This window comes from Diplotaxodon limnothrissa, linkage group LG9, assembly GCF_057381915.1.
Source record: "Diplotaxodon limnothrissa isolate DT_005_m linkage group LG9, D_limnothrissa_male_GT1.1, whole genome shotgun sequence".
Taxonomy (NCBI): Eukaryota; Metazoa; Chordata; class Actinopteri; order Cichliformes; family Cichlidae; genus Diplotaxodon; species Diplotaxodon limnothrissa.
This window is the reverse complement of record NC_140604.1, coordinates 31,083,324-31,096,985: the sequence shown is the minus strand read 5'-3', so window position 1 is coordinate 31,096,985 and position 13,662 is coordinate 31,083,324. Positions and strand designations below refer to the sequence as shown.

The window sequence follows — 13,662 nt, the reverse complement described above, 5'->3', positions numbered from 1 at the left end:
AGTCCAGAGGCTTTTCTTTCCAAGCTCCTTAGACTACGATGACGTGGATGACTGAGAACCTTCACAGACACGTCTTTTCCTGTCGTTGTCCCAATGTCCAATATTTCCTCTGTAACGTGCAAATTGGAGTCCACACCACAGATGAAAATGGCCAGCTGTGCAATGTCCATCATGTCTGTACTTTCATCCACAGCAAAAGAGTATGCAATAAAGTCTTTGCTTCTTTCACACAACCGTGTTCTTAAATCAGTGGTCATCTCACAAACTTGATCAACAATCGTATTTCTGCTCAGGCTCACATTTGCCAAAATGTTTTGTCTGGACACAAGAAGTCGTACACCTAATATCAATAAAAAAGGATGATTTAGCACTAGCTGCAGCTCACAGTCTACAACTTCTCTGGTCAAATTAGCTCGAGGATGCATTTCCAAAAAATGCTCCCATGACATAACTTTTGAGTCATTCACAGGCCTATATACACACTGTACAGCTTCATGATAAAACTTTTTTTAAATATAATGAATGTGGGAAAAGCCGGTGCCCTCTGTCACACCCAATTTGGGATGAATCAGTGATGTACCATTTCAAATTCAGCTTCGCATCATTTTGCTTTTTTTTTTTGTTTGTTTGAATTATTTCGTTGTTTTTACTCTTGCTTAAATAAAAACATTTCATATATAAATCTGATGCAGAAAAGACAACATCACCTGCATCCAGGAAATGACAGAGTGCTTTGAAACACTGGATTTTCCCAGAAAACAGAAAGTCATTTCATGCCGGTGGTGTCAAATTTAATGAAGTTGGGTTTTTCTTCCCCAGTTCTATTTCATCGAACTGCAAACAGGCCAGAAATTCCCGTTCAGTTTCTCAGATATGAGGATTTGAACGCGTTGTATTGGGCCTCCTAACCACATGAAGGCGCTGTTTGTTTCAGTAATACTGAAAAATCCTGAAATCTGCTGGTCCCTTTAACGCAACTCACATGGAACTCCTGGCCGGTTCTGCCTCGCGTGCTGGCAGTTGCAGCGTTCGTGGACCGGACCGAGCTTAGATATTGTCACCTATCAGTCTTCCTTTTTCGTTTCGCACTTTAAAATCGAATTTTCCCAAAAGGAAAATCTGTAGCTAGCTTTTAGAACTACCAAGTGACATATTTGACAGGTGTCGCATTGGGAAGAAGGCACACAACTCGTTTTATGTACGAGTCTGTCAACGTCAACGTCAACTAACAGTACCGCTCACAAAACGGTTATCTGAGGGGTGACAGAGATGACAGAAGAGCTCGAGCAGATTCTTTCGCAGCTCACACAGCCTGATAATGCAATTATTCAGCAGGTAACGTCACAAATAATTTTATTAAAGTTAACGTTAGCCTTACTTTGCCCGGCTATAAGTGAACTTTTTGAAATGGCTGCTGGAGATAAGCTAGCTGATGTTTGTTAAGGTTTGGTTAGCTAACTGTTAAATCACTGTTACTGATATTTAGGACCACTGGGTTGTTATATTAGCAGTTTACTGCCTGAATAGTTGGTACCTTAATTAAAAACCAGGCTTAGGTTGTGAGTCAGTTGGTGAGCTGTTATTTCTTTGTGGCACCCACCACAGACAATCTCTTTTGTCCTCTTTTAGGCCACAGCCCAGCTGAAACAGGCGTTCAAAGACCCAGCTATTATTCCAGGCTTGTGTGCGGTCATGAGTGGCTCCCAAAACCCTCAGGTACTATATACCTTTTATTATTTTATCCTCTAGTGTGTGTGTGAAAAGAATGCCCATCTTTGTAAACATTTGGCATCCAACATGCAGATCCGTCAGTCAGCTGCAGTGATGCTGAGGCTGAGGGTGAAGAAACACTGGAAGAAGATCAGCCCTAATGACAGAGAGAGGTTTGAGTTTTACTTTTCTTTCACACTACCAGCTTTCATAGTTTAAACTCTGCTGTGATGTTTGCGTTTTATTCACACAGTCTGAAGGCAGTGGTGCTGCAGGCTTTCATGCAGGAAACAGAGTAAGAAAATGCTGCACTTACTGTTTTGCATTCTGTAGATATAGACCTACACATTTGAGCTGTCATGAGCCGTTGTTTCTCTGTTTATTTTCTTTGCAGGCACACGGTGCAGCATTCACTCTCCCAGCTGTGCGCTGTAATGGTTAAACATGAGACACCAGACCGTTGGCCTGCCCTGCTCCAGCTTCTCAATCAGTCCACCAAGAGCAGCAACCCTCATGACAGACAGGTAGCCTGATCAAGCACCAGATAGGAGTTCAGATTAGTTTAATGTATTTACAAGTGTAGATGATGATAGATGCACATGTCTGGACTAGTTCATAACCTGTGTTAGCTATAGCTTAAAGCAAGGATGTCACACACATTTTGCATTGTGGGCCACATAAAGCTGACTTTGATTTTAAGTGATACACACCAGTGAAAGTTTAACTACACATTTAATCTGTAATATAGCTTAACATAAGAAAAAGAAGTGCAGTTTTAACTGTATGTCTCAGGTTTTCTACATGATAATAACAAATGATGCTTTAGTTAATGAAAGACAATTGCCAGTATAGCTCATTGGGCTTAATTTGTAAGAAGTAAATGTGTAAAAAATGGTAGCTCATTGCCCAGACTGTTCAGTAAGTTTTTGTTAATTCACAGAAAATATACTGTTTGTTCTATGTTTTCCCTGCTTGTTACCTTGTGTCTAAACAAACAAAAAACAGATTTCCAAACAGGTCAATTTCTGTCTTTTTTTCCCTCTGGTTTAGTATAAATGGGTGAAGTCTGTAAAGGTTAGAAAACATACAGTTAAAAGTGCAAAGTTTATATCCCCCTTTACATTTTTTTCAGCTGTATTAGGCTGGCCAATTCTGGTTCTCAGGCCTTATGTTTGAAACATTTGGGTTAAAGTCTCATATTTTATTACAATTTGTGCATAGTTTAATCACTAGAAATATCGTAATTTTTTTGCCAGGTTGGACTCCTGCTGCTGAACAAGGTGATCGAATCCAACGCTGAGCCTTTCAAGCCCCACTACTGCCAGCTCCTGCAGCTGCTTCGTAGTGTGCTGGAAGACCACAACAACCCTACAGCTCTGTACTATTGCATCCTCACCCTCACAGCCATAACAGAATTCATTGGCACAGAAGAGATGGTGAGGCAAAACAACATTTCAGGCAATGTGCAGACATTGAAACTATTCCACAAGAGATTTGTTTATAATTGCACTGCATGTGATCCGTTACAACTTAAGTTGAAATAATTTTCAAAAATCTAGAAGTATTTTGTCACAACTCAATAACATCTTGCTCTCTTATAGCACCTGATGCGTTCCATCCTCCCAAATCTGATTGTTGCCCTGAAATGTCTCATCAAGGCTGATCAGGTAAATTCTAGCAAATGCTTTTGTACCTAATGTGTTGATAAATACCTACTAAATTATTACTTCTGTCTCTCCCTTCACAGAACCAAGCCAGTGAGGCCATGGAGGTGTTTAATGAGCTCATGGAGAGTGAGGTGTCCGTTATCGTCCCACATGTTGCTGACGTTGTCCGCTTCTTCTTGGAGGTACGACCTAATTGTGTGAATTCTGTTTGATATTCTAAATTTTATTCATTTTTTTAAGCTGACAAGTGATGTTTGGTACCTGAATGCTCAGAGGGTTTTACATGTGCTTTCTGCTTGTGTTAGGTCGGCAGTGACACCAATCTGAGTGACTCTCTGCGAGTGAAAGCGCTCTCTTGCGTCACCTTCCTCATCAAGTTGAAGAGTAAGGTGAGTCATCCACCAGCTCTTTAAATATCTGCCTTATGTGTGTGTGTGTATGTGGAGTTGTAGAGCATATGAGAATCTTATGGGTCTGTCAAAAGACATGACTGCTTGTCTTGTCTTTTCTTGACACCAAACGTAGTGTTTACCACTGATAGCCATCCTAAAAAAAGCAACGAAAACAATTCACAAATTAAAGTTAACACTGTTCTCACACATTTTATTATGTGCAGTTTAGTCATTATAATTTATAGAATTTAGAGAATAATTAAAAATACTAAGCTGTGACTTGACAAAATTATATATGTCATAAGTATAGGTCATCTGATTTTGGACCTTCTAGGAAGAGACGGTTTGTCTACAAGATTTTCTTTGTATTCGATTAAAATGAATAAATGAGTGTTTTCTGGGAATGGGACTAGTTATGCAAAATGAATTAAACTGACTGTAAAAACAAAGTGCAATCTCTTGTGACACATAACTGAATAAAAGCGGATTTACATAATGGATACTCCTTGTACTCCCAGCAGCTGGGAACTGGTTTGGTTTTTATTGGATACTTATTGGTGGAGTATCACATAGCTTTAAAATGTACGGAATATAAAAGTTGGATGCGAAATTTGAAATAATATATTTTTCTAATCTTCACAGACTGTGCTGAAGCAGAAGCTCCTGAGCCCAATCCTGCAGGCCATTTTCCCTGTACTGACTGCAGCTCCACCTCCGGGTGAGCAGGACCCAGAAGATGAAGAGGACGACAGCGGAGATGGAACAGATAATGAAAGTCCCAAACACTGTGCTGCTCAGGTGTTTAACTATTTTGATATAAATTGTGCTTTTTTGTTGTTTTTTATCAAAGAAGTTCACTTTGCAGGAGCTTAAAGTAATTTTGAATAAGATTTGACCTGTTCTTTTGTCTGTTTTCAGATTATTGACACTATGGCTCTTCATATGCCTCCAGAGAAACTGTTCCAACAACTGGTAGGTCATATAGATTTGGAATAACTCTGATCCCTGGCTGTTGTATCTGCTTTCTGATAGTGTGTTAAATTGTTTTGTTTTGTTTTGTTGTTTGTAATAGATGCCCCTTACTCAGACCTGCCTTGCCAGTGAAAATCCATATCAGAGGAAGGGAGGCCTCATGTGTCTTGCTGTGCTGGCTGAAGGGTGTGCAGACCACATACGCACTAAGTACGAACGCTTGACATGAAATAAGTGTATATATGTTGTTGATATGTGTTCAAATCTATACATGCAGTTTGATTTTGACAATGTCTAAACATTCTTTGTGTATCTGTGTGGTAGGATTTTAAAATCAGTGCTGCAAACAGTATGTCAGAGTCTTTCAGACAGCAGTGAGGTGGTACGCAGTGCAGGCCTTTTTGCCCTTGGACAATTCTCTGAACATTTACAGGTGAGTCAGAACACCTCAGTGGGAAAAGCTGTTTTTCTGTTTATTTTTGGTTTTCAAGCCTTTAAAATCTGGTTCTTTGGGGTTTATACCTGGAATGAAGTGCTTGCATGTTTTATTCTATTTGTGACACAGTATGCTCAGTTTAGACCTTATTTACAACGGGAACTGTGTGTGAAGGAATGGACAGAAGTTATCATAAGATGTTGCATGCTATAGGATGTACTTAAAGTGTCACTTATCTCAAACCTGATCTATATGGATGTTTATAGTTTTTTCCACAATAAAACGAAGAACTATTCTCAGTTTCTTTTTCTAAATTTTCCTTCTTTGCTTTCCAGCCTGAAGTGAGCACGTATTGTTCAGAATTGATGCCTTTGTTGCTGGGATACCTTTCTTCGTTGAACCAGGCCAAGGTTGGCCACGTCACGAAAGCGTTTTACGCCCTAGAGAACTTCATGGAGAACCTAGGTAAAATATCTCCCCAGAGACAAGCACAGTAAAAGTCACACAACTTCCCTACAAGGGGAGAAATTACCAAAATGTTCTGCAAACCAAAAACTATTGTTAAACAAAACAAAAAGTCACCTTCTTTTCATCATCTCTCATTTTGGTTTTACAAACAGGAGCTGATATTGAGCCCTATCTGCCCACTCTGATGGAGACGATGCTTTCTGCTCTGAACAACACTGATAACCTCAAGATAAAAGAACTGGCAGTGTCTGCTATCGGTGCCATAGGTAACTGAATGTCAGGGTTTTATACATTAACCAGTAAAAAAAAAGAGTTCTAGTTTTCTGACTGACTGTGTAAGATAATAGTTCAATAAACATCCTCAATTATTTGTTCTTCCAGTGTCAAATACAGAAAGATAGAAAGACAAGCTATTATGACATTAAATCTTATCTCTTAAATGAAAACTAACCTAATCTCTCAACTACCTCAAATGACTTTAACAGCCAATGCTGCCAAGGAGCTGCTGGTTCCCTACTTCACCCCAGTTATTGAAAGTTTGAAGGGCTTTCTGACCACCACCACAGAGGAAATGAGGTCTCTACAAACTCAGTCTTTGGGTTGGTAAACTTCAAAATTCTCTCTAAACTAAAAAGTTTTCTTTTGAGATCAGGAAACATTTTAACCACACGTTCCCTGGTAGTTTCTGTAGGCTCTGTCTCACTGTTTTATTGTTGCTGTCAGATACTCTCTCTGTTCTGGCCCGCACCATTGGCAAAGATGTCTTCAGTCCTCTTGCTGCTGAGTGTGTTCAACTGGGCCTCAACCTCACCAATACCATTGATGACCCTGACCTAAGACGCTGCACGTATGTTACAACTCTTTATTGAACAAAGCAAACATTCAAGAAGTCAACGTTGTGATTCAAAACACATTTTTAACTAGTCCTCATTTCATTCCCTGCTAAAAGATCTCTCCCTGCTGTCAGAGCTTTATTATTGTGTTGTTGTGGTCTTCATAAATAGTAGTACAGAAAAGCTCCAGCTTACCTGTTGGTTGTCCTTCACCTCTCTGTCGCTCCATCTTTCAGGTACAGCCTCTATTCTGCTGTATCCATAGTCACCCCTGATTGCCTGACTCCTCACCTCACTGCCATAACAACTGTAATGCTGTATGCTCTGAAGTCCAGTGAAGGCGTCACGGTAGAAACTATTACTGTAGCACTTGTGTTTGAAATATTCTCAATTAAAACGAATGTTTCAATTTCCCACTTCCTATTTTGTTGTTTTCAGGCACATCTTGAGGAGGACAAGGCGTTTGTTCTGCTGGACGATGATGACGATGAAAATGACGAAAAAGATACAGAGATTTTTTTAGAAGATGACAAAGGGACAGATATCCATGATGTGGCTGGGTAAGGCTCACATACTTGCACACACACGTAGTTCATGTTCATCCAAATACTCACACTGAAAACCCAATGTGTCCATGTCTTAGGTTCAGTGTGGAGAATGCCTACATTGACGAAAAGGAGGATGCCTGCGAGGCACTAGGAGAGATTGCCTTCAATGCTGGGTAAAACTTCGTAACTTCTTCTTTTCTTTTCTTTTCTTTTCTTTTTTTTTTTTTTTTAAACCTTCAGTGATGGGAATTTCACAGAGATTAACACACATGGATAAATGTACTTAATAAGAATAAAAAATTAGGAAGTGTTCTAAAACTTGTGTCCCATGCGAGACATTTTAGATGTGAACATGTGTGTAATTTTTGCTCTTGTTGCTGTGGTTTCCCCTGACAGTGTTGCCTTCCAGCCCTTCCTGGAGTCCAGCTTCCAGCAGGTTTATGAGATGAGAGATGTAAGTGGCTCCGGTTGGCTGGTTGACCAAATATCCCTCTCGTTTAATGTGCTGTGAAGGGCACTTTGTGGTCTGTAATTGTGCATCTAGTTATAAATGACCGTCTATAGGTTAATTGATAATGTTGATTTGAATCCTGCCTTATATTGTTATCTTTGGTCAGTTTTAAAAGCTATTTTCACAGATATAAAAATGTTTTACTATTTCCCTTGATAAGCTTTAACAAAGGTGAGGCAGCTAAAACAATCTTCTAACAGTATATAGACTACTGCTAAATACATTGTAAGAGACTGTAAGTTGTGGCTAATAAACATTAAAGACCCTTTCCTTAAAAAAAAAACAAACACACACATTTATGCTTTGGCAAGGTGATCAAATGTTTTCCTGCTAGCTGTTGTGCCTATATCATTTTATTAATACCTTACTTTTTCAGACGATATGTTGGTACTGCTGTGAGAAAAATGTGGCATTACAGTATCCCTTTTTTTAGGGGTCAATCCTTGTTGGTTCTGCCATAATGCCAGGGTCCCTCATACTTTATCTTCCTTTAACTTCAGGAGGGTCATACTTGCATTGAACCTGTCACGTCTGTCAGCCCCACCCAGTAAGCTGTAGTATTCTCTCTTACTTTTCTCCCCAGTTTCCCCATGAGGATGTTCGCAGGGCAGCGTTTGGAGCCATGGGGCAGTTTTGCCGAGCTCAGCACAAAGTGTGGAAGGAGAATCCCACTGAGGCCAACCAGCAGGGTATTACAGGGCACCAGCAAGCTGAATTAGGCAGTAGTATTGTCTGCTCTAGATTCAGTAACACAGCCGAGGCGGATAAGACAAGTTTCTAAACAGAGATAGAAAGTTGCATATAGATTTTATATCCTGGAAAATTATATCCAGTTTCAACTTAGAAATGTGCTTTTTGTGTATAACAGGAATCAGCGCCATTGCTTTTCATACATTTTAACTTTCTTCTTCGATGTTTCTGCACATCTTTTGTCCCACACTCAGCCCTGTTGAAGTTGTTGGATATAGTGGTTCCCTGCTTTTTGGAAACGGTGCGAAGGGAGCCCGAGCGTCATGTTGTGATGGGTGTCTTGGAAAGCATGAATAGTGTCATCAAGTCCTGCAAAGAGGAGGTTTTCAAAAACCCTTCCCGCCTGAAGGAGATCAGCCATGCCATCCGCGATGTGCTCAAGAAAAAGGTGAGGGTGTGGGTGATGGATGGTTTTATTTGCTAAAACTCATTTGTCACAGATTGTTTTGCTTAGAATGAATTGTGCTTTAAAAGCCTTCCACTTTTTTTTTCCTGTTGTTTTCTCTGCCTTCTCAGACCCCGTGTCAGGACAGCGGTGGTGATGAAGCTGATGATGAAGACCAACAGGTGCTGCAAATCAAACAGTAAACTGGATCAACACAATGCTGAATTTTTGCTGTGAAAATATCTGTCCTGATCCAAGAGCTTTAGTGTTTTCTGTGGCCCACTTTTAAATACAATGCAGTCAAAAGTAACAATACGAGTCTGTGAAGTTTTTATCTCTTTTTTCCCTCCGTATTGATTATTCCTGTTGATGTGCTGTGTGTTTCAGGCAGAGTATGATGCCATGCTCCAGGAGTTTGCAGGGGAGGGAATCCCCTTGGTGGCCGCCTCCGTTCCTGCAGACAACTTTTTCCCCTTCCTCAATGACCTGTTGCCCTTCATCATGAACAAAGCTGTGAGTCCGAATGCACTGATACATTTAGGCGTGTGACAGGAGTACTTTATACCCCAGCACCTTTTTCTTTTTTCAGATGGCAGTTTATTACAAAGCAAGTAACAGAACTAGTACCATGTGTTATCCCCTGCCATCCGTAGATGTTACAGATCTCAACTTATAAATAAATAAGAAAAAATATTTAAAAGAGAACATAAATAAAGTCACACAGTCATTTAACGAAGACTTCCAAAATTTCAATTTTATAGGTTTAACATATTTGACCCAAATATCCCAAAGTTTAAGATCAATAAAGAAAGAAAACATTTCCATAGTGTAAATATCACTTAATATATCTGTGTCAAGAGATTTATTCTAAAAGACACTTCTTCAGCTGAGTCTGAAAGGTAGAAACACACAGACGCTGTAGTTTTTACTTGCAAGGGCGGTCACAGAGCGCTCACACGAGAGTGGGGGGCCCTGTGATCAGCGCTCTGTTCTTGCACTTGTCTTTATTTATACACAAGAAAAGTAATACAATAATGAAAACATTTGTTCAGTGGAATATTGATGTGTGTGTGTGTGTGTGTGTGTGTGTTTGAATGTGGGAAGCAGCCCCTTTTCCTGGTAAGAGCTCAGAACTGCTTGTTCAGCTTCTTACTATCGCTGTGGGAAGATTCAGATAAAAATATCTGAACAAGTTTTATAAAAGAACAATCAGTTCTAAGTAATAAAAAGGTCATCATGCAGTATTCTATCACATGTAAACTTATATCATTAAAAGCTTATACTGACTACTAAGTACAATTTTCCATTGACAATCTGTCACTCTTGAACTGATTGATTTTGCTAAGCACAGAGAAATGTTTTTAATCTGGTTTGAAATCCTTTGGGAAGAGTCACCCTAATAAATCATATTTATTTACTGAATTTCATAGAAATCCTCGTGCACCGTGGCAGACCGGTCCTTCTCTGTGGGCACCATTGCAGAAATCCTCCATGCTCTCATGAGCGTGTCTGGGGGGCGGGGAGTGGCAGGCCGCCTGTCCAATCGCTTGCTTCCTGTACTGGTAGCTGGAGCGAAGGACAGTGACCCTGAGGTTCGGAACAACAGCGTGTTTGGACTGGGATGCCTGGCTCAGGCAGCTGGACCCATCGTTGTATCGTATCCTTCTTAACTGTGTGTGCTTCTGTTTGGAATAATTGTTGTGTTTGGCAGTACACATTTTATTTTGTTTTTTCAGACTAAATTAAATCCATTGCAGTCCTTAGCAAAGTCTGTCTCAGAGACTATCCCATGATGCTGTCTGTGTTTTCCAACCTGCTGTCCAAGGAATCTGACCTCAGGGTAATTGATAACCTGTGTGCTGCCCTCTGCAGGATGATCATGAGCAATGTGGATGCTGTCCCTCTGGAACAGGTTTGTTATATTAAATATTTCAGCTAATGGTTCTCACCTCTTCAGCTAAACTTAACTACAGCATATTTTCACAAGCAGGAAGCTGAGTGCAACAGTGCTGCAAAAATGTTTTCAGAATTTCAAGCAAATGACTCTTTGCTCACTGACAGGTGTTGCCAGCTTTGGTGGCTCGTCTCCCGCTCAAAGAGGACCAAGAAGAGAACAATACAGTGTTCAGCTGCCTGGCTATGCTCTACACACACAGCCCTGCTCTGGTACAGTCAAAACCACATTTACATCTGTTTACATTTCCAATGTAGAGGATGAGTTTAGATCACTGTGGTCCGTTGTCAATTGTGTTGCACAGGAAATTGTGTTTCCTTACATTTATTTTGTGTTGAAAGAAGTCTTTGATCCACATTGATTATTAAAGAGCAGCTGTTCACATGTTTAGAAAGATGCTTTGTAAGGAAAACTTCTGACCAATCATCTTTTATTAAATGTTAAATCATTTATTCTTACAATCTAACACATGCAGAAACTTTGACATGCTCTGATGTAAATCTTGAATTTCTTCACATTGTGCATTTTGTCCCTAAATGTAAAAAATATTTGAATCAGACTTTTTTTCTTAAGTTTATGTATTTTTTTTTTTATCTCTTTCAGGTCGTGAATTTAATGAAACCCATAGTTGCTGCTTCCAGTCATGTCCTAGGCAACAAGGATGTTGATAAAGGTGAAGATTTCTGCAGAATAGCAGATTGCATGTAAAAATTCCCTCGAATGAACCCTCGTGACTCAGAGCTTCACATCTGATGTTTCTTAGCATCCTGCACAGCACTCTCATCAGTATTTCGTTCTTTTGTAGTGATCTGTCTCCAGTGTTGACCTCTAACTCTGTTTGTTTCTCCTCCACAGAAAGCCAGAACATTTCAGTAGCACTCATGCAAAAGTTTGCCCAGAACCACAGTGCTGAGTTCCAAGCAGCTATGACCTCACTTCCTGCAGAGCAGAGGGATAGTCTCAGCGCAGCCATCACTGCCTCATAGCCCACACACATAGATACATCCTTCCACTCAACAACCAGAAAAATTATACTGTAGGTAGAAAATGGGACAGTTGTGTGTCATGTTTAAGCTGGATGATCTAAGTGCAGCACTTCAGCCATTCTTCAAAAGTTATTATTACATTCAGCAGCTCTTCTTTTTATTTATTTGCTAACATGCATGCTGTGTTTACATTTTCTTATGTTAGGAGTTCTGGTTCTATTTTGATTTCCTGCTTTACTATAAATCAATTTAACCTGTGGAGAAAGATGTGTGTTCTTGCTCCTTTGAACTGCCTTATTCAGAGATTTCTTAATGTTTGTACACATGCTGAGTTATTAGTTTTGAAAACAGTTACTTTACCTTTAGTACTCTGCTGATGCTCAGAAATACAACCTGTGACCTTACAGAGCCCAAAAAACTTTCACAAAACACAAATTAACAAGGACAGAAGCTTTTTACAAATGCTTCAGTAATGTAATTCTAACAAGTTATGCAATGTCAGTTCAGAAGTATTTATCACTAAATAAAACCAGTCTTGTCATAATAAGCTTTGCTGTGGACCGTTGGAGCATTCATGTTAAAACTTTCTTACAAAAAAAGGTAATCAGATGTTAAGTTTGTTCAATTTCAGTTGTACTCATTGTGTTGCTCCTCAGATCTCCCGTTGTCCCTGAGCCTGAGTAAAGCCCGGCAGCTTGTTTTCAGTGTCCAGCGCCATAGTCATCTGCACGGGTGTCAGTCCATTTTCCCCTGATGCAAACACAGAAGCACACAGAAGAATCTTTGTGAGCCCATGTGGCATTTTAACTGGAAAACTCATGTCTGAGACATAAATTCCACATATCGTCAGAGGCTCTGAGGGCTTTTAATTCTGCATTTAATTCTGCTCCTACAAGAGTAAATGAATAATTGTCATTTTGAAAAGTGGACCTGATTCCTGACAGTGCTGAGAAGTCAGGTTTTATGTGGACGCTGACGTAATGTTTGGTACGATTTTTTTGTCATTGCCTCTGTGATCACACCACTGTGATCCACATGAGTCTGACAAGTCACCCGTTATCTGAGAGGTCGCTGTGCACTGCAGGGAGAGTGGCTTTTTTGGGGGGCATGGCAATGTAGATATTGGCTAACAGTGACACAGCAAAGAAAAATCTGAATCAAGAAACCCCGAGCCAACTTGAACGGCAGCAGAAGTGAGATTATGAGCCTCACATATCAAAAGTGTGAGATTTAAACTGCTTCCAGACCTGCACACGTCTGTTTCCAGGGCAGGATATCCATTCCAGTGCGGCAGAAGGAGCGGTCAGTGTGGGCCTCGGTGCTGTACAGGACCTCCTGGAGCTGTTTGTCTCCTGGCTTCTGGGCTTTCACGCGTACCTGAAGGACAGAACAGGAAAATCAAGTTGCTCTCACTGTCACCTGATTTCCACAGACTGCCATCACACCACATCCCTGCAATTGGATCTCACAGCTGTACCTCTAGGATAGTGATCTCTTTCTCCTTCAGCTTCCCTGCTTTGTTTTTCACCTGGGTCTTCTTGGTGTCAACCCAAACCACCCTCTCCTTCACCTCTGACCTGAATATACACACACATTAATAAATATTCATTAGATTGCTTCTTTAAAAACAAAATAAAAACACTTCCTCACATGGAGTGAGACTCACTCTTGGATGCCCAGATCAGCAAGTGTGGTGTCCAGGAAAGGGAAGGGCTGGTTTGCCAGGTCGGCCTGCACCTCGATGGGCAGTGTCACCGACATGGGGATATCCCGCTCCACTATGACGCGCAACATTTTGTTGTGGGACCCCGGGAGCTTCCTTTCTGCCGGTCGGTTAGCCTGCTCCACAGTTGCCGCCTCCTCCAGAGAGCGTTTTGTGTCGTCTGCTGCCAGCTTGACTTGCTGATCTGTATTTCAGGAGGCAGTGGGTTTTTACCCTCTCCCCCTTTGATCCTGTGCGTTATCTTTTAAAACTTGCTATCTGCACCTTTTGGCTCCAGCACGTCTTTATTGTTAGAGCTGTTGCTTGCTGTGTTCTTCTGCGGGGTGC

The 13,662-nt window shown here is 40.6% G+C and overlaps 2 protein-coding genes across 2 annotated transcripts; one reads left to right on the top strand and one right to left on the bottom strand.

Annotated features, from left to right (window-relative positions):
* The first annotated feature begins 997 nt into the window (after positions 1-997).
* On the top strand, positions 998-11,757 carry ipo4 (importin 4). The gene is made up of 30 exons (XM_085362510.1): positions 998-1,335; positions 1,630-1,716; positions 1,804-1,883; positions 1,964-2,005; positions 2,105-2,234; positions 2,967-3,146; positions 3,312-3,377; positions 3,458-3,559; positions 3,683-3,766; positions 4,412-4,567; positions 4,688-4,741; positions 4,842-4,951; positions 5,066-5,174; positions 5,513-5,642; positions 5,798-5,911; positions 6,131-6,244; positions 6,369-6,492; positions 6,715-6,826; positions 6,917-7,038; positions 7,122-7,199; positions 7,423-7,480; positions 8,121-8,226; positions 8,482-8,675; positions 8,804-8,854; positions 9,060-9,185; positions 10,103-10,329; positions 10,452-10,584; positions 10,734-10,838; positions 11,230-11,299; positions 11,482-11,757. Exons 1-30 carry the CDS (start codon positions 1,270-1,272, stop codon positions 11,610-11,612), a joined length of 3,261 nt encoding a protein of 1,086 aa, XP_085218636.1. The 5' UTR covers positions 998-1,269; the 3' UTR covers positions 11,613-11,757.
* A 507-nt stretch (positions 11,758-12,264) lies between these two features.
* LOC146625817 (uncharacterized) lies at positions 12,265-13,406 on the bottom strand. Its single transcript, XM_085362509.1, has 4 exons — positions 13,279-13,406; positions 13,090-13,189; positions 12,860-12,989; positions 12,265-12,362 (listed from the first exon to the last, which is right to left on the bottom strand). Exons 1-4 carry the CDS (start codon positions 13,404-13,406, stop codon positions 12,265-12,267), a joined length of 456 nt encoding a protein of 151 aa, XP_085218635.1.
* Between the last annotated feature and the right edge of the window lie 256 nt (positions 13,407-13,662).